Genomic DNA, 27,867 nt, shown 5'->3' with positions numbered 1-27,867 from the left:
ATGCGAGCAGTTTTGACTGCCAAATTGCTGTCCGTTTGTCGTTTGAAGGCTTCAATGCCGCTTCATACATTAGGAATATAGGGTCTAGAAATTTAGATTAGACCACCGACACTCTTAGACGCCATTCTAATAAAAACTTCGACTATGTACTAGTCATACATCACTCTAGCACGACATATTTAATAAATAAAAAAAACCACACGCTAACAACTACCAATCAACAGTATTGATCATCTTCCTGTTAGACAATAGTCCGGCTGTTGGGGTGCCACGCCCTCTCATCAACTTCACTAATAGAAAACACATCAGAGATTTAAAAATGTCTGGAGAAGAAAATTGATAAAATAACATAATTACACCCAATTATTTGTAACATAATACATCAGCGGTATGGAATGATATCGCAACAGGTCGACAAGGAAATTTGACTTTTCAAGGAAATTTGACTTTTCATATCTGTAAACATTATACATCTACAGGCGGGAATCTCATACACGGTGAACAGTCTATTCGCTGATTGCACTATTTTGCTTATACTGTTTTTCAGGACTTCGAATTTTGTCTAATGGTTTGGATTGTTCGTACTTGGTTTTATTTTATTTATATAAATGAAATGAAACGGGGTTCAACGTCCTACCGTTCTGCTCCGACGGAATCTCATAAAAGTGATCTATTTGGAAGTCATCGGAAGATCAAATCAACGCTGACGTATTTCCTACGTAAATAGGTTTTTCTTATTTTACCAGGAACTAACGCTACGCGTCTCATTTCTTCTTGGGAGCGGTGCTCTTCGAGAAAAAAAGGTTGAAATGACATCACAGTTTCAAGATGGCGGCGATGGCGTCATGTCCGGTTCCGGGTCCATATAGTATTATCTTGCTTGTTTTTAAAGAGCGATGATTTATGTTTCAAGATGGCGACGATGACGTCATGTTCGGTTCCGGGTCCTAGTTTTCTGTTCCGACTGGGCTAATGAAGACGGACATGTGTCATACATTGGCGTGCACGTTAAGATGCCTACGCAGTTGGAATTCGATATAAGAGTAGGCCGTAGCGCCGCACTGGTCCAATACACTATAATTTTCCCCGTAATCTGCCCTTAGTAGCATAGGCGTACGAGCTGGGGGGAGGGGGGCTGGGGGGCAAGGGGAAATCACGCCGGAAAATCTGGATGAACTTTCTCGGCCAATGCAGGGATCGAACACCCGACCTCCAGGCTAGCAAGCCAGCGTCTTACCCACTTAGCCACATGATCCCCGACCATTAAACAACTGAAAATACAGGCAGTATCCAGCACGTGCATTCCAATGAAATACGTCACGCGGGTCCAATATTTCAACTAGTATAAATAATGTACACTTGGCACTTTTTCCGTACCATTATTTGAAATAATGGTACGCCAACATCAAAGGATGACGTCACATCTGTATTTTGAATATGGATAAACGCGCCTAGATACTAATTAAGTCACGGTCGTTAATCGGTCGTCATTATTGACAAGTTACTCTCTTTTTATAGGGGGATCACGTGGCTAAGTGGGTAAGACGCTAGCTCGCTAGCCTGGAGGTCGGGTGTTCGATCCCTGCATTGGCCGAGAAAGTTCATCCAGATTTTCCGGCGTGGTTCTCCCTTGTCAGTGATGCAGGACGGAGGGGCTGACAAGGAAAGCTGTCTAGTCGTTCGGATGGGACGAAAAACCGAGGTCCCGTGTACACATTGGAGTGCACGTAAAAGATCCCTTGACAGTTGGAATTCGATATAAGAGTAGGCCGTAGTGCCGCTGTCCGGGCAAAATTTCCCTCATAGCACACTGTATGGCGTATGCCCGTCTTCATTAGCCCAGGTTAGGAGCAGAACAGTAGGACGTTAAACTCCATTTCATTTCATTTCATTTCATTTCTCTTTTTATATAAACAGTATTTTTATTCAGTTTTGTATCTGAATAGGGATTGGGGAACGGGGAAAGCCTATATTAAACCCCCTCCCTTATGCATTTAAACCATGAAAATCATATAAGATTAAATAAAATATTGTTTATCAGAAAAAAATATACTATTTATAGAACAGATACATTACACAGAGTAAATGACTTTTTAGATGTGATTTTAAAATTGATAAGGTTCGACACCTGCGCAGATTAATCGGAAGTTTACTTCACAGCAATGGAACTTGGTGTGAAAAATATTTTTATCTCGTCTTAACATGCTTATTGCACTGCGTCAGATACAGTACATGAAAGAGAGAGAGAGAGAGAGAGAGATGGGCTTTACGTCTACTCGACTAGACTAGGTCATTTCGGGACTAACATATTGTTTAATTTTAATTTCAATAATTCGCTTGCGCCGCTTGCGCGTAGGGGTTTTTGGCAGTGGGTAGAAACCGGAGGACCCGGAGAAAACCCACGAGGCTGGACAGGCGACCCTTCTCCTTGTCACGTACAACCGGGGATTCAAAACCACGCCAGTTGACTGCTAAAGACCCCTAAGACCGCTCTCTCTGTGGACGTTAAACCCCATCTCTCTCTCTCTCTCTCTCCCTCTCCCTCTCTCTCTCTCTCTTTCTCTCTGTCTGTCTCTGTCTCTCTCCCTCACCCACCCCTCTCTCTGTCTCTGTCTCTGTCTCTCTCTCTCTTCTCTCCCCGATCTCTCTCCCCCCTCTCTCTCTTTCTCTCTCTCTTTCTCTCTCTCTCTCTTTCTCTCTGTCTCTCTCTCTATCCCCCTCTCTCTCTCTCTCTCTCTCTCTCTCTCTCTCTTATTTGGATTAAAAGTAATACCAGTTTAACTGAACCCCGCAGTCTGAAACCCGATAAAAGTAGCCATTCAGAACGTCGCGCAGGCTAAAGTAATTTGACCGAAATTTTCAATAATACATTCATATTACATAGTAGCAAGAACGGTCAGCTCTTTATCTAAATCACTCCCACTTAAAGATGGATTATGCAAGAGCTAAATCTGTCTACTACAGCTTTTTATTTTGGCTTCAAATGATAGAGTATTATTTAGACATTTATTTACACGACAAGCCAATCATCAACCGTCTAGAACATATGTTAACGGATTGAAATACGTCCGATATTTAATGATACGTTATGTAAGATTTAGATAAAGAGCTCACCATTCTTGCTATAATAGTTCGAAAATAGATAATATAAAATGAATAATTTGAAAATTTCATTCAAATTACTCTATTGCGAACGAAGATATTAGCCTTTGAAGGTTTGACAGGACGTGTGTAATAATTTCAACCACCGTACTGGTTGTTCGAAGCTAAGTTTCGCTCCTCCATTTTTTTTTAGCTTAAATCAAAATATGGCTGAACCGTTGTAATCTGTTTAATATCGGAGAAATCCGATGCCATCGAGAGTTGATTATGGCCTGGATAAGTTAATTAATGTCTAATTAATAATTTAGATAACATTTCAGGCCCAAAGAAAGACCTGCAATTGACAGATTTAGCTCTTGCATAATGTATGTTTAATGATTTAATTTAGAATAGAGAAGCTAGACTGAGTCTCGATTAACAAGTAACGTTTCTACAATAATAAATAATCTCTGACAAAACTTCAAACAGTGATAATATCGCTCAGAATAAAGCAATTTGAAAAAAAAAATTCAATATATTAATTTTGATTACAGTAAGGTAAGAGCGGTCAGCCCTTTATCTAATTCACGCTTATTTAATGAAAGTGCGATAAGGTAATATTGGTATTGATAATATGACAATTATATCAACCACAGGGGGTTAGTGGCCGAATGATTAAAGCGTGCGCGCTGGATTAGAAGGTCTGCCATTGAATCAAGTGACGTGGCTTCGATTCCCCGCTGGTAGGGTCACCTGTTCAACCCCTACGCGCAAGCGAATTATTGAAATAAAATTGAACCATATGGTGGTCCCGAAATGACCTAGTTTGTGTTGAGTGGACGTTAAACCCTATTTCATACCCACCCCTCTCTCTCTCTCTCCCTCTCTCTCTCTCTCTCTCGCTCTCTCTCTCTTTCTCTGATACGAACTTTCAACATATTTACACGTTTTCTTATTAATATCGACAGTTTCTACTACATTACTCGAGATAATGTCGCCAATATTTCCAATACACCAGATGTCGGTCTGTCATATCTCAAATAACATTATTGATTATACGCTAATCTACTTTCATTTTCTGCTTTGTTACTGAAATCTACCCTGAATATGTCTATAATGGACCCATGATGCTGACACACGCATCCCGGTGTTTTGAGTAAATTAGTTACTTTATAAATAAATGGCAACTGCGATTTACAAAAAGTAGGTCTTCAGCAATATTTCGTCCAAGAAATTCCCGTCATTGGATATTAGAGATGTTATTAAAAAAACGAATTCGAAAATCTGTTGGGTCAGTGGTATTCCGATGTAAGTTAAACTAGATGGTTATTTTTGGTTCTGAAAGTAGTGTCATAGTAAAAGTTGATCTTCAAAGGCGCAAAGGTCATTGTCTGAGCAAAATTACACAGTATGGCGTATGTCCGTCTTCCTTAGTCCGATACTGGCGTAGAAAAATTAACCATTCAACCAGATCTGATTTTTCATCCCAAAGACCAAAAACAATGACAAACTAATTAAACGTTCTTAATTAATTTTTAAATTAGATGTTTTGAATTCATCATCTAACAAAGCAGACATTTTGTCGTACTGTCCGCTCCTCCTCATGCTGCCCTGGTGCGTGCTTATTTTGTTCAATCCACCCCTACTTTTAGCCGAAGTCTACGAATTGGCTGTGTCACGTTCCTACGACCCATTTTACAAACGAGAAAGAGAGAGAGAAAGAGAGAGAGAGAGAGAGAGAGAGATGTATTCCTACTGTCGACCCTTTCTGCCTTCTGAGGCCACGAACTTGTTTAACACAAAGGTTGATAATTGTTATTTATTCAATTTCCGTCACCTCTAGACAGCGTTAATGATATACTCCGCTCTATTACCAGAACAAAATGATCTCATATTAAAGGAGCTAAATCTCTAATATTTGGGATCTAGAAATTGACACAAATGGGTCCCAACGCATATAATAATGTAATATGAATGTATAAAATCGGATTTACATTCATTCGTTTCCGTTTTTACTCAAATTTCATTAGTTCATTTCGGGACTAACATATGGTTCAATTTTATTTCAATAATTCGCTTCGACGTAGGGATCTTTAGCAATGGGAGGAAACCGGAGGACTCGGCGAAAACTCACGAGGTTGGATAGGCATCCCTACTCCTTACCGGAGAATCGAAACCACGCCAGTTGACTCAATGACATACCTTATGCACTAACCATTCGGCCATCAACCGCCATCCGACACAACGTCCACTCGACACAAACTAGGTAATTTCGGAACTAACACATGGTTCAATTTTATTGCAATAATTCGGTTGCGCGTAGGGGTCTTTGGCAGTGGGGGGAAACCGGAGGACCCGGAGAAAACTCACGAGGTTGGACAGACGACCCTACTCTTTGTCACCATGACCCGGGTTATCGAAACCACGCGAGTTGACTCAATGACAAATCGTATGATACAACGTGCACGCGCTAACCATTCGGCCCTCGCTGAGTTGGCGATAAATGAAATGAAATGAAATGGGGTTTAACGTACTACTGTTCTGCTTCCGAACTGGGCTAATGAAGACAGACATGCTCGGACAGCGGCACTACGGCCTACTCTTATATCGAATTTCAACTGTCATGCCAATGTGTACACGGGACCTCGATTTTTCGTCCCATATGACCGACTAGATAGCTCTCCTTGTCAGGCCCTCCGTCCGGCATCACTGACAAGAGGGAAACCACGCCGGAAAATCTGGATGAACCTTCTTGGCCAATGCAAGGATCGAACCCCCGACCTCCAGGCTAGAGAGCCAGCGTCTTACCCACTTAGCCACCGTGGCTCCCAAAGATGGAGATAAACTCTTCCCCTAATGTAGGTAATCATCTCATAACCTCAGTTAACACTCTTATTATCAACAACTGGTCAGAATCCGTGAAAATGCTTTCAAAATCTGTAGATATTCTCATCACGGTAAAGTAAGCACCCTTAAATGTGACAAATGGATGCAAGCGAGCAATCGATAGATACAGTGGTGTTTCACCATACTTCAATAATACTACTCAATATCCCACTAATCCTACTCATACACTAGACTATATTACTACTGATCATTGTAACTAATTAGTTACTATCCAGCATTTAGACCACACTAGAATATATATATATATATATATATATAGAGAGAGAGAGAGAGAGAGAGAGAGAGAAAATTGGTTTAACGTCCACTCGACACAAACTAGGTCATTTCGGGACTAACATATGGTTTAATTTTATTTCAATAATTCGCTTGAGCGTAGGGGTCTTTATCAGTGGGAGGAAACCGGAGGACCCGGAGAAAAATCACGAGGTTGGACAGGCGACCCTACTCCTTGTCACGTACATCCGGGGAATCGAAACCACGCCAGTTGACTTAATGACAGACTTTATGATACAGTGCGCACACGCTCACCATTCAGCCATCCAATCCCCCACTAGAATATAATGTCAGACAATATTACTGGTACTATATACGAGTCTCTGGACCATCCTCGTATATAATGTCAGACAATATTACTGGTGTGTGTGTGTGGGGGGGGGGGGGAGTCACGCTGGCTAAGTGGCTAAGGCGCTGACTCGCTAGCCCGGAGGTCGGGTGTTCGATCCCTGCATTGGCCGAGAAAGTTGTCAGTGATGCAGGACGGAGGGCCTGACAAGTACATAAGAATAGGCCGTAGTGCCGCTCTCCGGGCAAAATTTCCTTCATAGCAGTGCGCGTCTTCATTAGCCCAGTTCGGAGCAGAACAGTGGAACTTTAAACCCCATTTCATTTCATTTCAATATTACTGGTACTATCCTAGACCATAATGTCTGACTCTACGACTATATTGCTAATAATATTTGTAATTAATTTACTATTCTAGAAAATTATGTCTATGTAATTAATGTCGTCGTGGGAAATTTGAGCGAAAAAGAATTAATTTGAGTTCATATTACCGTCGATTAAAGATACATTATCGGAGATTAGATAAGGGGTTGACTGTTCTCGCTATATGCTAGTTAAAAAATAGATAACGTAAATAGAAGATGTTTTGAAAATATAAGTCAAATTGCTTTACTATGAATGGAGAAATTAGCTTTTGAATTTTAAGCCAAGCCTCGACCATCATTACTAAAGTCGGTACGATAAAACAAACATAGTCTCGATTATCCATTTCTGGATTTAAACATCAATGAGCGTAGAGCATTAGATACATAAGATGACATCGAGAGTTGATTGTGGTCTGGATAAGTTAATTAATGTCTAATTAATAATTTAGATAATATTTCAGGCCTAAAGAAAGACCAGCAATAGGCAGATTTAGCTCTAGCATAATGTATGTTTAACATCACTATAATGTATGTTTAACATCACTATAATGTATGTTTAAACTGTGAGACACTTGATATTTCCGACAAATACAAACCACGCACAGTTGCTTTAATTAGTTACTGTCCTACATTTAGACCGTACTAGAATATGTCTAGCAATGGTACCATTTAGACCGTACCAGAATACACATGTAATTCTACATGGGATGTTATATTTATGATTAATTGATATCGACCAAACGTATTGATAGAGAACGAAAGGTTACAAAATGGCGGTGTTTTACTCATGTACCGCTCATTCATAATTATTTCAATAGAATTTTATTTCTGAAAATCTGGTTAAATCTGGTGGGATTATGTCCGTGATGGATGAGGTCAGAGTGATTATTATATTCCTCTCATATTGAGTTGTGTGACAAGATATTTAATTCTCGAGTGGATGTGTCCTTGTCAAGAACGGGGCTACTTATAACCTGCTGTAACTCATGGGATTCAAGATGTTATTCTTCTTATTCAGGTCACGGCCGTTTTTCCCTGTTCAAGTCACAGCTATTTTCACTATTGATGTCAAAAAGTTATTTTTCTATTCATGTCATGGTTATTGTTTCCATTCATGTCACGACTGTTATTCTTAACCCGAATGGTTAGCAAGTGCGCGTTGTAATATATGTTCTGTCATTGAGTTATCTGGCGTGGTTTCGATTCCATGGTTGTACGTGACGAGGAGTAGGGTCGCCTGTCCAACTTCGTGTTTTTTTCTCCCGGTCCTCCGGTTTACTACCACTGTTAAAGACCCCTACACACAAGCTAATTATTGAAATCAATTCGAAAGGTATTAGTCCCGAAATGTCCTAGTTTGTGTCGAGTGGACGTTAACCCCACCTCTCTCTCTCTCTCTCTCTCCCTCCCTCTCTCTCTACCCCTCTATCTCTCTCTCTCTCCCCCTCTCTCTCTCTCTCTCTCCCTCTCCCTCTCTATCTCTCTACCCCCTCTATCTCTCTCTCTCTCTCTACCCCCCTCTATCTCTCTCTCTCCCCCTCTCTCTCTCTCTCTCTCCCTCTCCCTCTCTCTACCCCCTCTATCTCTCTCTCTCTCTCTCTCTCTACCCCCGTCTCTCTCTCTCTCTCTCTCTCTTCTTAACCCGCTCAGTTACAATCAAATAATACTTCACTTATTTAGCGAAAATTTAAAGTTACTTAACTCGACCACCACCAAGCCACCATGGCCATCTAATATAATACTGGGAATTGAAACTATCCTCAATGACCACATTAACACAGCGGGTTTGATAGAACTCATGATTTTAACAAGACGGGCGAACTTTAATAGTTTCAAAACACACTTCTGACAATAATATTGTCTATAAGACGCACGTGTTTAAATGACCTTGTAGAGCAGACCAACAAAATAAAATGAAATGAAATGTAATAAAGACAAGAGAAACCTTATAAAGAAGTTGTTAGTTCGGACTAGAATAGACCAAAAATAAATCCAAATGAGAAAGAAATAGGTTAATATGTTGTATGATTCACTCGTTCAACTGTCTTAGTTCATCAGGTGAATGCTAGCGGGAATTGGGTTCTATAATTTAAACCACCGTAGTTGCAGGGGCATGAAATCAAATGAAATGGATTTAACGCTCTACTTGTCTGCATAACAAAGACGGCATACCACAATGGGTGTGACATAATGAGCAATTTGGCCAGAGCGGCGGCAATATGGGTTACTCTTATTTTAATAAGTCAACGGCTAAACACTGGGAAAGAGAGAGAGAAATGGGGTTGAAATAAAATTAAACGATATGTTAGTCCCGAAATCTCTCTCTCTCTCTCTCCCTCTCTCTCTACCTCTCCCTCTCTCTCCCCCTCTCTTGGAGCCCCCTGATTAGCGAACCTGGGGCCTGTTTCACGAAATTTTAACCAAGATAAAATCCAAATTTTTGTATTTTGATTGGATAATATTAGATTGATTTTAGTGCTTAGCCAATCAAAATTGAAATATCTACTAAAATTGGATTTTATCTTTAGTAAAAAGTTTGAGAAACTGGGCCCAGGTCCTTACTTTCTCAGCCACGGAGACTCCCGATATTTGACACATATCACAATTCAGATGTACTTTAATACATCAGCAGATTAAACTCTATCTGTGTATCAGTCGATTCGTTTCAACGTTTTCAAAGAACTCACAAAGAGCTCACAAAGAGTGGTATTTATTCTGTGGATGCATAGAAAATAACTATAATAATGAACATCGGTAGAGTCAAGACCTAAATCAATAAAAACGAAACTATCAATTATAGTGGAGATTTAATATAGGGGTTGGAGCTTATCATGGTTATCAGCGAATATTTGTTCTTGTGCTAAATCTTTGATATACGCATATTATTTAAAATCACGTGTTCGGCGAGTAATATCTTGGTCGATAAGGTCGATATGTCCACAGAATAATTCACTTTTTGACAAACGCTTGAACTGGGCTATATAGGTAGTTTGAATAAGAACTGAACCCGTTTTCGGCGAATGTAGGTAATAATCTCACCAATAAAAATACCATCCTTTTCGAAAGTAGATCCCCCCCCCCTTAATAAATTTTATGATTTGTTTTAAATACTTTCCGAAATGGGGGGGGGGGGGTGTCGACTTTCTCCAAAACAAGGAATATTTTACTTAGGGGATTATTACCAGTGTGGGATTTTGACCAGGGGGATTTTTACCGGCGGGGAGAGGGGGTTACTGGGTTGGATTATTACCGTTTTCTGCCGCCATGTTTGATTTAAAATGGGACCCTGTTGTAATCTACAATATCGTGAAAGTTAAATCTCTAAAAGGAAAATCATTCTAAAAATGAAGGTCTGTCGTTGAGTCAACTGGCGTGGTTCTGATTCCCCTGTTGTGCGTGACAAGGAGTAGCGTCGCCTGTCCACCCTCGTGGGTTTTCTCTGGGTCTTCCGGTTTTCTATCACTGCTAAAGACCCCTACGTGCAAGCGAATTATTGAAATAAAATTGAACCATATGTTAGTCCGGAAATGACCTAGTTTGTGTCGAGTGGACGTTAAACCCCACCTATCTCTCTCTCTCTCTCTCTCTCTCTCTCTCTCTCTCTCTCTCTCTTTCTCTCTTTTCTTAATTGAAACAATATATGCAAATGAAGATCAGTGGCTTTAATGAGAAACTCCAGTCTCACGGTTTATGGGTCAAAGGGGAGATAAATCAACCTGAGGATGAACTTGGCTTTATACAGATATGATTGATAACCTCGAGGTCACGTTCGCATTGGAATGACATATGTGGTTCAATATATACTGTAGGTTCATATGAACGTACGCAAGCCGAGAACATCATTAATGTGATGCGAGACAGAGGGATATCCTATAATTGGTGGAGATAACACGAACCGAATGTTAAATCAGGGTAGAATGGAGATGACTTAGTTTGATATTCAAGATACAAGACACCCAACAGAACAAGGTTTTGTAACAATATATACGGACACAACGTTATAGATTTTTGATAACGGCTCAAAGTTAGCAAATATTGTCCTTTCAGGAATCGTTCAATAAAATCGTTGGGGTATGTGTTAAGTAAACCCCTGTGGCTTGTAAATAGCCCCAACTCACTTGGTGTAAATGCTTAATTCAATATTTGATTAATTATGAAAAGGACTGTCGAGTCGAGTTTGAAAAACAGTCTTCGCCCACTTCACGTTTATATAGGAACTTAAAAACAGACCAAATTAAAGGCTCAATACCACTCTTGTTGTAACTGAATAATCTGTCCCAATCTTTATTCTGGTCAACAAATTGCACTATTTTACAATATTCCAATTAATTGATGATACAAATTTCATCTTAACACACCTAATTTAAAAAATTGGAAAAATTCAACTAAATGATTTGAAAAGCCTGACGTAAAGCTTTTCAAATGTGACTTGGATTTAAAAATATTTTTGAACCCTTTGGACAAGTAAAATAGGATTTAATGGATAATTTACACACCAGGTAGGACACTAACACATCTAGTACTTAGAATAAGGCTATTTTTTTATTTTCTGGAGCTGTCAAGCCAGCAAGAGTGTTATTGTCCCTTTGAAATAATTTTAAAACTAGATTGAATAAAATAAAAATAAAATAGTCTTAACGTCTATAGGAACTTAAAAACAGATTTGATTTTAAAACTAGATTGAATAAAAGAAAATAAATGAAATTGGGGTTTATCGTTGATAGCTTTGGCGACATTGAATAAGAGTGATAGATTTAATCATTAGAGACATAGGGACTGATAGCGTTGAGGACATTGATAACTTTAATCCTTTAGGGACATTTAGTAACTGGCGAGATTAGAACCATTACTGATTTGTTTTGGCGACGTGTCGAAGAGTATTTTCTCGGCGTCTTCAAGGGATAGGGAGAAATGGGGTTTAATGTCCATTCGACACGAACCAGGTCATTTCCGGCCTAACACATGGTTCAATTTTATTTCAATAATGCGCTTGTGCATATGGGTCTTTGGCAGTGGGAAGAAACCGGAGGACCCGGAGAAAACTCACGAGGTTGGACAGGCGACCCTAATCCTTGCCATGTACAACCGGGGAATCGAAACCTCGCCAGTTGACTTAATGTCCTTATGACACAATGCGCACATGCGAACCATTCGTCCCATACCCCCTCCCTACGTTTTCAAGCGAGTGTAGTAACACATGTGTAGAGCAATAACTACAAATCAGAAACTCTTACTGGTTCTTCGACTCGCCAGAAACTGCAATATTTGTAATAAATCATATATTCATTTTAATTAAATATGTTTTATTTTTAATCAAATTATACAGTTCAAACAACGTAATCCGAACTCTTTTTAGCTCAGTAACACTTAAAAGCAGAGATAAACTTGAAATATCCGCAAATTCAAAATGGCGATATTCACGAACTGAACTCTGATTGCTTGATACCACAACAGCTTAACGCGAAATCGTGAGATAATATTTAATAGGTCATATGTATGTTTTGATGTAGTTTATTCTAAAGCAAAACTATATTATATATATATATATATATATATATATGTATAAGAGGATTGGAATATTATCCCCGGCTTAAGTTCATCGGAACTTTCCAACGTGTTGCAGGACGGACGGCCTGACAGGGACAGCTGTCTAGTCGTACGGATGGCACGAAAAACCGAGACACCGTGTATACATTGGGGTGCAAGAACAATATCACTTGGCAGTGCGAATTCGATATAAGAGTATGCCATGGCACAACTGCCCGGGCAAAATTTCCCTCATTGCACACTGTATGGTTTATACCGGTTTTCATTAGCCTAGTCGGAACAGAACAGTAGGACGTTAAACTCCACTTCATTTCATTTCATTTATCCCCGGCTTAGCTGATTTACAACTTATAGCGCATCTCCACCCAGCCCCTACTTGAAAATCCCGAGGACATTTCTGTGTCCGCACCGGACGGAATCGAACTTTTAACCTTCTGATAACTGAGGACGCGACACTAAGCTTTCATTAAATAAGTTTAGAGTAGGGTTTTAGGGGGATTACGCATTACATTAAGAGCAAAGTAGATTAGGATTTCAAATTTGTTGAAAGTCTGTTTCATGAAATAGCATCAACAAAAACCAATAAAATATTGTTGCTTTCAGTCTACGAGATGCCAATGCATTAACTGCACGAGATACAGACTTGTTTACTTGACGAGATTCTTCAGATTCGAAATTTCTGGTCAAATTCAGCCAATCAGGAGGAAGTTTTATGAAACAGAAGTAAAGGGAGTTACCCCCCCCCCTCCTTTGTGAAAGTAAAAATAATTTTTGGGTCATGAGAAAGGTCGCGAATTCATGTCTTACTTAGGCCTATAATAAAAGTTATAGAGGAAAAAAAAACCGACACTGTCCGAAAAAATGTCTACAGCGGCACATTGCATGGTGTGTGCCGGCCATCATTTGCCCTGTTTGAACAAGATTGCTTGATGTTAAACCCCACTGAATTGCTGTCAAAAAATGATGCATAACTACGCCGTGATCATGTTAACTATAAGTGAAATCTATAGCAAAGAATTATATTTATTTTTTGTGCATGTAAGAAGGGATTGGGTGATAAATAAAATCTCCTACTCGTCTTTTTTGATATAAAACAAAATCCACACTCGTCGATAAAGTAAAAGAAAAAACCTCGGCAGAGCCTTGTTTTTTTTGGGTTTTTTTTATTTTTACTTTATCGACTTGTGTTGATATTTTTTGATATAAAAAAGACGAGTAGGAAATTCTCCATATATAAGTTTTACCTTTCAATTGACGAGATACAGACGAATTATGTTTACGAGAATTAAAAGTTATTATTTTCAGTTGACAGGTTCCCCACATTCCTTCTGAACTCTATGCTAAAATATAAAAACCTGTAACGGTAAATCTCTTTGATCTTGTCTGAAAGGCGGGGTGGCTTTGGATATATGCAGGGAAATTTGGGGTTATTCTTTTGAAAGTTTTTCTTTAAACCTGTAACAGGATATTCTTCCAGGGGGTAGGGTTTTTTCCATAAAAAAACCATGATATAAGGTTTTTCTTACGGGAATTATGGGATAGTCTCATTTTGCGTACATCTAAACATAGACGGTTTATAAGTAAGAAAAGTCCTCGACTTCGGTTATGCTGGGGAAAGAAAGACTTGAGAAAAAAAACCTCGGGTTATTTTCTTCGGTTTTTCTTTCCCCAGTATAACATTAGTCTCGTGCTTTATCCTACACATAACGCGAGAATTAACGTTATTTCAGTTGACGGGTGCTGCACACATGGCCGTAACAACTCAGAGCAAAGAGGAGGGCGGGAAGTGTTCTCAGGGGTGCTGTGAATTTGACGGACAATGTATATCAATGGTCGTCAATGTTTTCACAGACCGGGGGACTAGTTACGGGCCTGGTTGCACATTCCTTTTGAATTATGTGTTCCAATAAAGCGAGTGTTTTGATTTTCGATCAATAGATGAGTCCATGTTTATAACTAGTATAGTACTGTATTCAATGACTAGTTACTTAATACATTATCTTGGTTGTCGCGATTGCTCAGTGAGTAAGACGCTAACCAGGAGGATATTAATACCCATTCCATTTCATTTAATTGTCATGACATGATATTTGTGTTTTTTTGGGGTTTTTTAAACTATATTTTAGTCCTATACAACCCCCCTCCCTTCAACAAAACACTATATTTACAATCAGTTTATTTAAAGATACATTATGTAAGATTTTGATAAAGAGCTAGCCATTCCTTCTATAATAGTTCGAAACTAGATAATGTAAAATGAATAATTTGAAAATTTCATACAAATTAATTTATTGCGAGCGAAGATATTAGCATTTGAAGGTTTGACAAGACGTGTGCAATAATTGCAACCACCGTACTGGTTGTTCGAAGCTAAGTCTCGCTCCTCCATTATATTATTAAAATATGGCTGAACCGTTCTAATCTATTTAATATCGGAGAAACCCCATGCCATCGAGAATTGATTATGGTCTGGATAAGTTAATTAATGTCTAATTAATAATTTAGATAACATTTAAGGCCTAAAGAAAGACTTGCGATAGGCAGATTTAGCTCTTGCATAATGTATGTTTAAAGGGCTAATCCCGATATTTTTTGCAGAATAAAACTGCTTAATTGTGTGTTAAAATCCCTTAAATTCCTCTAGCTAAGGGCCAAGCAACTAACTCAATATTTGTGATACGTTTTCAAACAACTTAAACCCGCCCGTCTTCATCTTGAAATGGAGACGGGTGTCCCAAGCTGTATTATGCGGTGTATGGATAAAACTAGACTTTTATTTTATAATAATAATGTGTAGGTGAAATTTACCTTTCGTTATCAAGTAGAGCACATTGGTCATTCACTATATAGACCTCTCAAGGAACGGGAATCGATTATCAGGTCACCCAAAGAAAAAACTGACACGAAATCTTAAAAGGGTTACGTGTCCGGATAAGCAGTTTTGACGTTCACGTCCAAACGACTCAATATTTTGAGCTGGAATTTTGAGGGAAGGTAAATACACCATTTTGGCGCTTAAATTTCATAAGTACTCCGACTTTTATTTTTGAGACTCTTTTGAAATCGGGATAGTCCCTTTAAATACATGTATATAGTCAAACCCTTGTTCAAGTGAAATGTCGGTAGAGTCCTACCATAGAAATTTTGTGTTTTTGTATTCTGTTGGTAATGTATCTTAATATCCATTAACTATTTTGTCATGCTTACTGACATCGCATCTCTCATTCGAAATCCTTGCACTGAACAGATCTGGCTTCCGCATGTTTTATTTAATATGTACGATTTCATTTCTGGGTTTAAGAAAAATAGTTCATGGCCGATTGTAACGTTGTTGACAACCGTGCAATTAGTTTGCCAAAAACTATTCTTAAAAATAAATGGCACGTAGAAAAAAGAAGCCAACTGAAAGTTGACATATAACGTAATTAAAGACACCCATTTTATTGTCGCCTACGTACATACACGCAGAAAGAATAGGAAGCCAACTGAAAAATAGCGCAATCAAAGGGCTAAATCTATTTGTTAAGGCCAGCTCAATTTTTGTCAAGGTCGTTGATATGTAAATAAGGTTAAGGCACGTGATTGTAGGTAAGGGTTAGAGTAAGCATTGGGACTAGGTCCAGGGTTAGGGTTAGGGTTGGGATTAGCGCTAGCGTTGTTTACATCTCATGACCTATGACGAAAAGATGAGCTGGCCTTATCATTTAGCACTAACTGTGTCTGCAGTCAGTTTCTGATTGAATAATAATTAAAATGATAACGTAGATACGCTATAACGGACTTATAAACAGTAACATGTCTTCCTAAATTATCTTTTGTCTAGAACCAGTGTAGAATGCTGAACTTGAATAACATAAAACTGAAAATTGTTCGGCAAGATAGGTTGTTAAAGTTATAAATTATTCATGGTTATACAATAGGCCGATGAAACCACTGTTGGAAATATAAATAGGACCTGGATTTAGCGCTAACCGTAATAAAGATATCCATTCTAATTTCGCCTACACACGGACACACAACCAAACAACTTGTGGATCGTTCTCTCTCAAGGCCATGGACATTAAAAAGAATCTTTACTCATAAAGTATTGTCCTATGTCATAATATGATTGATCCAAGGCGAATTATTAGACGTATTTATTTATAAATCCTCGGCATGGTTTTATTCATGCAGCTTATTCTGTTTACAAGTTATGCCCATACTTATTCTTTGATTCGCCTGATCGTGTTATTTCAATTTCTTTGATGTCTTTATGGTGTAATTGATATAATACTTATACAATTCACTGGGAATATGGTGTTTAGAGAGAGGAGAGGGAGAGGGGTCATTCCTGACTGAATGTAGGTGGAATCGTGTCGTTTGCAATTTGTGGATAGTGGACGTTAAACACGTACGAACAAGAATCACCGTAAGAAATAATCCGCCAAACATCGGATTTTAATATAGAGTGTGTGTTTTACTTGCTCCAGCATCATTTTAATACCTGTGGTTTATCCCTCATGGAAAAATGAAATGAAATGAAGTGGGGTTTTACGTCCTTCTGTTCTTCTCCGAACTGGACTATGCCATACAGGGTGCACTACGGCCTACTCTTATATCGAATTCCAAGTGATCTTTTACGTGCACGCCAATGCGTACACGGGACCTCGGTTTTTTTGTCCATCCGAACGACTAGACAGCTGTCCTTGTCAGGCCCCCCGTCCTGCATCAGTAACAAGGGAGAACCACGCCAGAAAATATGGATGAACTTTCTCGGCCCATGCAGGGATCGAACACCGGACCTCGCGGCTAGTGAGTCAGCGTCTTACCCACTTAGCCACCCCCTTATGGAAAAAATAACATAAAAAGTGTTAGGATTAAAAACAAATCACGCAACAAAAGAAACAAAACGACGCAATAGAAAACGCACTTTAAAGACAACCCCGGAAAACATTTTAAAAAAATCATAAGAAATAAAATAAAAAAAAGATGAAAGCAAAAAAAAAACAAATAAAAACCCGACGCAATGAAAAATCAAGACAACCCGGAAAACACATTTTAAAAAAATCATAAAAAATAAGATAAAAAATAAAATAAAAAAAACGATGAAAGCAAAAAAAACCAAATAAAAACCCGACGCAATGAAAAATCAAGACAACCCGGAAAACACATTTTAAAAAAATCATAAAAAATAAGATAAAATATACATGTATCTTCTTTTAAATAAGAAAAGCGAAAAAAAATCATTTCGTCTTTACAAAAAATCGACTGTGTTATTATCTCTGTAACAGATACATTACTTAAGAGCTAAATCTGCCTATCGCAAGTCTTTCCTTAAGATACATTATGGGAGATTCGATAACGAGTTGGCAGTTCTCACTATAATAGTTAAAAACTAGATAATGTAAAGGCAATTTGCTGAAAATTTCATTCAAATTGATCCACTATGAATGGAGAACTAAGCGGTTGAAATTTCCGGCTAGCCTTGATCATTATTACTAAAGTCAGTACGATAAACAGCATAGTCTCGATTATCCATTTAATCGTTAAATCGTGAAGGAAAGTTTTGCAGTAAATCGGCCCATAGTCCACTAAAGATCGCAGGCTAGCGATGCGATCTAGAGTTGATTATGGTCTGGATAGGTTAATTAATGTCTAATTAATAGTTTAGGTAACATTTCAGGCCTAAAGAAAGACCTGCAATAGGCAGATTTAGCTCTTGCATACATGTCAAGCTCCAAATCAACTCTGCAGACCCTCGGATTGTTTAGATACAGCTTCGATTTAAACAGTCTTCCATTTAATGATTAAATCAATAAATGGCTGGCTAACTTTTAACGTTAGTCACTGACGTCACTACCGGAGACTGGCGATGAGAGGTCTGCCAATCGAGGGTACCGTAGCCATTAAGAATGTTACTTGATAATCGAGAATATGTTGGTGGAGTTATCGCCTGTCAATAAAATGATCGACAATTCTCGTAGACGGTGCGGAGACAGTTCATGCCTATTTCTAGTCCAATCGTGCAACAGTGACAATTCCGTTCAGAATAAAGTAATTTGACTGAAATTTTCAATATTTTCTTTTTCTATCATTTATTTTTAAATTATTCCAAGAATAGCAACTCTTTATTAAACTCTTAGCTAATCTACCCTTAAGGAAGCCATAAGTAAAAAAATAATTCAATTAAATTAGAGAAAATGTGATTAGAGACCTGGAGTGAAATCTGTTGCTCTTTAATGCAACCTGGTATTTGATATATCTAGCCATTCTGTTGTATACAGTGGCGTCGGGAGACGGGTGTGGGTGTGTGTCACAGGACGCAGCCACGAATAGATCTAAAATTGATATCGGATGTTGTAGAATCAATTATCATTAGCAATCAGGGGCGGATCCAGGAATTTTTGCAGGAGGGGGTTTGCCAGGTTACCTGAGAAAATGTATCGCTCCCTCCCCCCTCGGCTTGAAATTTTTTGAGAAATACATGGTCTCTATCGTCATTTTGGCGTATATACATACACATTAAGCTTTTTAAACAGAGAAATCCATCATCCTCTTTGACGTCAATTTTTATTATCAATTAATACGATAACATTGTGATTCAAGTTTATTCATGCAAAGCATTAATTGTGATATCACATATGTCTATATCATTATCTCGACCTTTGAGTGCCAATCCTGTCGCACCATCTGACGATAAAGGATAAAGCACAATTATGACACTTTTCTCATAAAAAGGTTGTTTTACAAAAAAATTTATGTAGCTGAGCAGGTTGGGGTTTGCATCCCCCTCCCCCTCTGGATCCGCGCCTGCCATTCAGTAAAATCTTCTTTGATTAACTGGAGATTTATTTGGAGAGAGAGAGGGGGGGGCAGAGAGAGAGAGAGAGGGGGTGACGTCCGCTTGTCACATTCAAGGAGAGAGAGGCAGAGAGAGAGAGAGAGAGAGAGAGAGAGAGAGGTGACGTCTGCTCGAAAACACACGAAGGTTGGTGGGCAGGCAACCCTACTCCTTGTCACATTCAAGCCGAAAAATCACACACACATGCAATGTTAAAATGTTATTAAACCAGTGCTGAAATCAGTTTGAGTCAGCATACCTTTTATCTTTTCATCGTTTACCGTGAAACAAAGTTTCACGTTAGAAAGTACTTTGTTTCACGGTAAACGATGAAAAGATAAAAGGTAGGCCGACACAAACTGATTTCAACACTACTGGTTTAATAACATTGTAAAGTACTCTTCGTCCGTCTTGGGACTATTCATAAATAATGTCATTGTATAAAGATGGACAGAACAGTGTATTTATACATATTTACATAGTAACACTGTGGTTTTAATTGGCTATAGTTACCATTGTCTGTGTTAAACCGAATGGTTTATTATAATGTATTATCCTCCATCTCTATTATAATATTTTATCTTATTTCTATTTTCAGATATATTGGCATTATCCATCCAATTAAAGCTCATATACTATGTAATAGAAGACGTATTGCCGTGGTTATTGGATTAATTTGGCCCTTGTCCTGTCTGGCTGGGGCACCTACGCTCATTTTCAATCAGATCCTAGCGGGACACCCCGACCATACAGAACTGAAATATTGTATGCTACATTTCCCGGACAACCCCGATCTTTACTTCGTGGTGTTTAAGTACAGTGAATTTGCTTTGTTTTATATGAGTCCGTTAGTGATACAAGTGACTGTTTATTGCATCGTATCCAAGCAACTGTTCACAGGGTCTGAGAAACTCCATCGTCGATTAACCGTGCTTGATGAAAATGGGTTAGCGAAAGAGCGATCATCGGAGGCTGTACAGGCTAGAAAAGGCGTAGTGAAAATGCTGATTATGAGTGTTGTGGTATATTTTGTGAGTTACTCGCCTCATCAAGTTTTATTTATTTACCACTCTATTAACCCACAATATTTTCACGATAATTGGACGTTGCGGGTATTTGTTATGATCATCGCTTACACCAATTCCGCGGCTAACCCCATTTTATACAGTATCTTTAGTCAGAACTTTCGATCCAGTTTCCAGAAAGCTTTCTGTAGATTAAAAACGACCAAGAGACGACCAAACCCAAGACGTCAATCAACATTCAGTAATAGTTCGCGGTTTGGCCGAATGGCTAGCCTTGTTCATTCGGCAAACACCGATCTTTAGAAACGGAATAAAGTAAACAATTCCCCACTTCATCAATCATCAATATCAAGTGAATGGCCATTTTTGTTATTTTCTCTTTCGTGTGATTTAATTACCCGAGGTGTTAGATGAATAAAAACCGGATCCAGTTCATTATCGGACTTGAATAACGTTTTAATTTTATTTATGTTGGAAAAACCCAAACGTAAAATGAGCTTTGATCGAATTCCGTCATGGCAATTAAAGTTGCTGTTTTTGCACCACGATTCTAGAAGAAGCAGGAAGATGGCGACTAATTATGTATAAAATGTTATAATAGTTTCTGAAGCATACGCTAATTAGGCCTACTAGAATGTGTTTTTATTTACATAGTGCATAGAGAGAAATTGTAATGCCGTCAAAAATTTCTAGAATTTAAAAAAATGGGAAATTAATGACAGTCTATTTTGATTATGAGCAACAGAAAAAACAAACAAAGTCTTCGGAGTGATTTTATTTTCCAGAACACCGGAAACGCGTGTTTATGAAGTTCACAAAGCCGACATTTTGCTGTTGTATTTCTGTGAAATATGGATAAATAATTTTTAACACGTTTTACAAAGGAATAAATAAATAAAATGGGTTTAGCGTCCAATAAGCCATACAGTGTGCAATGAGGGACATTTTGCCCGGATAGCAATTGAATTTCGTCTGTAAAGGGTACTTTTACGTGCACGCCAACACGTATACGGAACCTAGTTTTATCGGGGGGTGGGGTAGGATGGCCGAATTCTTAGCGCGTGCGCGATGTATCATAAGGTCTGTCATTGAATCAACTGGTGTGGTTTCGATTCCCAGGTTGTACGTGACAAGGAGGAGGATCGCCTGTCTAACCTCGTGGGTTTTCTCCTGGTCCTTCGGTTTCCTCCCATCGCCAAACGCCCTACGCGCAAGCGAATCATTAAAATTAAATTGAACCATATGTTGGTCCCGAAATGACCTAGTTTGTGTCAAGTGGACGTTAAACCCCATTTCTCCCCCCCCCCTCTATCTCTCTCCTTGTTTTGCGTCCCAACCGAACGACTAGACGCGAACAGTTTATTTGAATCCCCAATCCCATTCCGTTTGATCAAGACGCCCTCTTATAATATGTCGCACACCTTAGTTTTACATAAAATCAAAATCGGACAGTTGATTATGGCTACCGTATTTGCTGTTATTTAAAATGCATTGAACCAATATTAGTTGAATTGGCTTAAAGGCTCAATACCATTCTTGTTATAACTGAATAATATGTCCCAATCTTTATTCTGGTCAACAAATTGTACTATTTTACAATATTCCAATTGATTGATGATACAAATTTCATCTTAACACACCTAATATAAAAAATTGAAAAAATTCAACTAAATGATTTGAAAAGCCTAACGGAAACCTTTTCATATGTGACTTGGATTTAAAAATATTTTTGAACCCTCTGGACAAGTAAAATAGAATTTAATGGATTAATAAACACCAGGTAGGACACTTAAACATCTAGTACTCAGAATAAGGCTATTATTTATTTTCTGGAGCTGTCAAGCCAGCAAGTGTGTTATTGTCCCTTTAACGATATTGAATATGTTGTATATTAGTTATATATTGTGTTTATCTACTGTGTCAGGCGTCCAAAGATCTGTTGACCTGATTAAAATAATGATTTACGTCACTTCCTTCTTGTTTTTAATGACGATTCAATTATGTTAATTAGCTAAAAATTTCACTTCCAGTTTAATGTTCGTTGGTATGAGGTGGGGTCCGATCGATATATATGAAATAAAATGAAATTGGGTTTAACGTCCTACTTTTCTGCTTCGAACTGGGCTAATGAAGACGGGCATACGCCATACAGTGTGCTATGAGGGAAATTGTCCCCGAACAGCGGCACTACAGCCTACTCTTATATCGAATTCCAACTGTCAAGGGATCTTTTACGTGCACGCCAATGTGTACACGGGTCCTCGATTTTCCATACCATTCGAACGACTAGACAGCTGTCATTGTCAGACCCTCCGTCCTGCATCACTGACAAGGGGGGACCACGCCGGAAAATCTGGATGACCAATGCAGGGATCGATATATTTAATCCGTGTTCTCTATAGGGTCTTCAGCTATTTCTATTTTTAGCCCGTCCATAGATACATGTAAAATGATATGCGTCACAATAATTTGATTAACAAAACAAAATAAATGCAGGTGCAAAAAAAGTAGAATCATTTTTAAATAAAAATAACATTTTTGAGAATTTATAATTCTAAACTCTCCTTATTCTACTTATTCTAACAACGTAGTTATAACCATCTTCTAGGGCAGACTGGTGCCGCCGGGGCGCACACTTTGGGAACCACTGGCCTAGACAGCAGCGCTACGACCTACTCTTATTGAGATTTCCAAGTTAGACGCTTTTGAATGCCAGACCTTCCGTTCTGCACCATTGACAAAGTGGGGTAGGGGGCTAAAAACTTGCTCGGCCAACATCGAGATCGAACCCCGGACTGCTGTGTTACTGATCGAACCACTGCGGTCATGAAGAAATAATAAAAAGATTTCCCTCAATAATATCTATAAGCCCATCAATCAGATTACTAAATCTATTTTTGTTATACAAAAATTCCATATCCTGCTATCTATAATATTTAAGATTACTGATAAGAATTTGAGCTGATTGTGGTATTTGTATTTTTTTTATCTTGAGTTTCATAACATCATACATTGTATTGACATAAAATCGCTGGTTATTGGCTTTCATTTGTGATCAAAAATCTAGATTTGGGGCATTAGATTAAACACAGATCCTATTTCGTTTCGGTTTTTATAGTTCCAAATTTGTTTTACATGTACTTCTCCGTCTGCATTTTGAAAACAAGACTAAAAACACGCCAAATTGTTTTATTTTCCAAGCGCATTTGAAACTCCTAATACGAGTATTTATGGCGCTATCTAAAATTGGATGTTAAAACCCGCGGTCTGGTTGATGTGAGGGATTAGCCAATGAAACGGTTTGTTGCAGTGGGTCTTGGCGTGCTGTGCACGGAACTGTAAGTAAGGGTCAAATATTGCTTGTATGACCCGACGCGACCTCCCACTACAACCGATCAGATCTTCACTCTAGTGGAGGCCATCAAAAATATGAAATAAGGACACGAAATATAGTTCAGTATTTTAATCTGATTGGATCTGGATTAACTCCATTCAAAAATACTCGGACCCGCCCGCTGATGTAATTAAAAGATATTAATACATAGTGTTGTTGAGTGTGCGATTGAGATCATGAGGTCTTTCATTGATTGAAGTGGTGTGGTGTGACAAGGGGTAGGGTCAAATGTACAACCTCGGTGGTTCTCTCACCGATCTCTGCCCCCCCCCCCCACCTCACACACACACACAACTTGAGACGACCTTTACACGCAAGCGGATTATGGGAATATAATAGAACCATATGTTAGTCCGGGAATCACCTATTTTGTGTCGAGTGGACGTTAAACCCCATTTCTCTATCTCTTTCACCGAACACATTTTGGCTCAGTAACACTTAAAAGCATAGCTAAACTTGAAATATCCGTAGATTCAAGATGTCGATATTCACAACTCAATTCTGATTGCTTGAAACAAGTCAAGTTCTCCTTTAAAAGCCCACAAGAAGACCATCTAATCCATATTATTTTATTTAGTTTTTATTAAGAATTGTATATCATATGAAAAAATCTAAGAGAATACACAAGTTAATATGATACAAATTGCAAAAATATCGAATTGATATCTGAAAAATAAGCTATTCTAAATTCTTTGTGTAGGAATTAATATATTTGGATGTGATAAAATCTTAAGGCCACTGATCGCCAGATTGGTAATACCGTGTAAACTACACGATTGTCAATATGATTAAAACACAGATACTATTTCGTTTCGTTTTTTTTATAGTTCAATATGTCGTTTTATTTGTCTGTACTACACTGGTATCTGGAAAATTTGTTATATAACACGCGTTCTGGATGGCGTGAGAGGGACTTCTTGGTGTACCAGGCATGGAACTGTGGTTAAACCACTAGAATCGTCAACGCTGATTGATTAATCATAGGGTCAGATCTTCATATAGTAGAGGCCATCGAAAGTATAAAAAAACGAAACGAAATATATATCTGTATTTTAATCAGACTGCAAGATTGTTAGAGTTGTATCTCTAAAAGGAATGTCGGTCCAAACAACTGTTCAATTCCTTTCAATAACTACCAACAGATATACAGAATTGACTATTTCACAATAAACAAGCCCGCGCCACCTATAGGTAATGGGCCTCTTTTTTTAAAAAAAAAGATTGAATTCAAACTAGAAACGTATGTAACTTTGATATATTTTTGTTTCGTTTTCGTAATTAAAGACACATTATGGGAGATTAGACAAAGAGCTGGCAGTTCTCGCTACAATAGTTAAACATTGGATAATGTAAGGGGAATTTGCTGAACATTTCATTTAAATTGATCCACTCTGAACCGAGATTTTAGCGATTGAATTTTCGGCCTAGCCTCGATCGTCATTCCTAATAAAGTCGCTACGAACAAAATATAGTCTCGATTATTCAGTTTATTATTTAATCATCAATGAGCGTTAAGCAACAGATCGGATTCAAGTCCAGTAAAAATCGCAGGCAAGCGTTGATTATGGTTTGGATAAGTTAATTAATGTCTAATTAATAATTTAGATAAGATTTCAGGCCTAAAGAAAGATCAGCAATAGGCAGATTTAGCTCTTGCATAATGTATGTTTAAATGTTAAAAACACAATTTGAGTACACTTTTGAATGATTCAAATCCAGAAATATTAGATACTATCATGTAAAATACAAACTAATTAAAGTAGCTAAGTCTCTAACTCAATATCATCCAATGTCTCACACGTTGAAAACACGATTTATTTGTCAATTTAAATCAACATTGATGTTGTGATCTTACCGGGAAAAGATGGGTTTCTGATATCCAATACTTAAGACAAAAGATATTCTACCACTGGTACACGAATCGTGTGTCATAATGTATTTCAGCGTCATTTGTAACAAGGGACTCGAAGAACGAGGTTAGACATAATCCACATCGTAACGATATATTCCTATTTGGCGAGCATGAGCAGTAAATACTATCGATGTAGACTGGAATGACCAGACGCTAGAGATTGCCATTCGACTGATAAGAAATTAGAGTAAAAACAGAAACGATTGAATGTAAATCAGTTTATATACATTCATACTACATTATTATATGCGTTGTGACCCATCTGTGACAATTTCTAGGACCTGGGACCTGTTTCACGAAATTTTAACTAAAATACTAATTTTAGTAATTTGATTGGATAATATTAGATTGATTTTAGTGCTTATCCAATCAAAATTGAAGTATCTACTAAAATTTGAATTTTATCTTTAGTTAAGACTTCGAGAAACAGGGGCTAGAATATTAGCGATTTTGTCCCTTTAAATATTAAACAATCAATCTGAGGACATTTTGGCGTGGATTAAACCTTGGAAATTGAGATATTGTCGAATCGATACACATGACGACCAGCGGCTTATAGCACTAATGTCTTCTAATAAGCCTTAGAATAATATTAATAATAATAAAAATATTTAATAATTATATAACGACACTTTTAAAACACGTACGATAGTACAAAATGGACCGGAAACCGAGCATGACGTCATCGACGCCATCTTGAAATGGCGACGTCTTACGAAGTGCGTCACCCCCCAAGCAGAACACGAAAAAGATGATGGGTAGTACTTGAGGGGGGAGGGGCAGTTCCCGGTCCCTGGTCCAAAAATGGATTATGGGATTTGATATAAAAAATGATACATGTACAAAATATAAGGCAGTGCCATTTTTGAGATTTGAACAATCAGGTCAAAATGAGTATGTTTATAAACTAAGTAGCTAAAAAATGAAATATACACTCTATCATATGTGGATATCATGTATGTACTATATAATATATTATACGTACTAAAGGCACATTCACACATCTCCAACTAAATTAAGATACATATTTTTCATTATTATTCATAGCACTTTTATGCATATTATTTTCTATTATAATTCATAACGCATAATAATGAACTATAATAACTAAAAGGGTTAAAACATGAACTCGGGGGGGGGGGGGGTGGGGGTGAGATTGGGGGGGCGGGGGGCTTACTTCACGTGAATTTTCAAATGTATTAAGTAAGATTCTATGTGGGTGGGTTTCTCGTCCACGTCAATGTCGCTGACGACCGGGCTGCATAGAATGTCTAGTAGAAAGGTTTCCGATTTGTGGAGTCGTCTAGTGAAATGTAATGAACTAATACCTTTGTTCTTATGCAGAGCGAAATGGCCGGCTTGATTGCCGCGGATTATCTTATAGATAACATTATTATGCAAGGCAGTGAGAGAGGGTAATACTTTAAGAACCCGAGCTTTAGGACGAGTTTGTTTTCGGGTTAAATACAATACTAGCGGTCCCTGTGGTAATTGCTTCTTTGGAGATAAAACAGCATTGGTTCCGTTCTTGGACATCTCTCGATGTTTCTGTAAGAGAAATAAAATAAATAATTGTATTCGTCAGCCATGAAATGAAAATGAAATGAAATGGGGTTCAACGTCATACTGTTCTGCTCCGAACTGGGATAATGAAGACGGGCATATGCCATACAGGGGAACTTTACCTAGACAACGGCGCTACGGCCTAATCTTATATTGAAATCCAACTGCCAAGGGATCTTTAACGTGCACGCTAATGTGTACGAGGGACCTCGGTTTTTCGTCCCATCCTGCACCACTGACAAGGGGAAAACCCGACCTCCAGGCCAGCGAGCCAGCGTCTTACCCACTTAGCCACCACGGCGCCACTGGGATAATAAGGGGAATTTTACCTGAACAGCGGCGCTACGGCATACTCTTATATCGAATAGAGAAAGAGAGAGGGAGAGAGAGAGAGAGAGAGAGAGAGATATGGTTCAATTCTATTTCAATAATTCGTGTAGGGGTCTTTAGCAATTGGAGGAAACCGATGTGGTTGGACAGATAGGCTAGTCCTGGTAAAATTCCTGCCGTTTCAACAAAAACAACACAACAATGTTTGAAATCTGCATCGTCATCCAGACTACAACAAGAGTTTATCACCATCAGCCATCCGAACCACTTAATCACGGATGAGTTCGATAACAATTATCTAATCAGGTACAGTTCCCTAATTGACCAATCAACTTGATTATGTAGTTGAAGAATGGCTCATT

The 27,867-nt window shown here is 38.3% G+C and overlaps 2 protein-coding genes across 2 annotated transcripts in view; one reads left to right on the top strand and one right to left on the bottom strand.

The window, feature by feature from the left end:
• The window catches only part of LOC126819717 (neuropeptide receptor 15), a 44,076-nt gene extending 21,823 nt beyond the window's left edge, over nt 1–22,253 (top strand). Inside the window, exon 3 of the mRNA XM_050547922.1 lies at nt 19,880–22,253. Within this exon, the coding sequence (XP_050403879.1) occupies nt 19,880–20,609 (730 nt within the window). The 3' untranslated portion in view covers nt 20,610–22,253. The remainder of the gene's footprint in view (nt 1–19,879) is intronic.
• Nucleotides 22,254–26,608: 4,355 nt separating this feature from the next.
• The window catches only part of LOC126817722 (fibrillin-2), a 104,658-nt gene continuing 103,399 nt past the window's right edge, over nt 26,609–27,867 (bottom strand). Inside the window, exon 59 of the mRNA XM_056100149.1 lies at nt 26,609–26,622. Within this exon, the coding sequence (XP_055956124.1) occupies nt 26,609–26,622 (14 nt within the window). The remainder of the gene's footprint in view (nt 26,623–27,867) is intronic.

The sequence above is a fragment of the Patella vulgata genome, chromosome 4 (assembly GCF_932274485.2).
Source record: "Patella vulgata chromosome 4, xgPatVulg1.2, whole genome shotgun sequence".
In the NCBI taxonomy this organism is placed as follows: domain Eukaryota; kingdom Metazoa; phylum Mollusca; class Gastropoda; family Patellidae; genus Patella; species Patella vulgata.
This window is presented reverse-complemented; position numbering and strand designations above follow the sequence as displayed.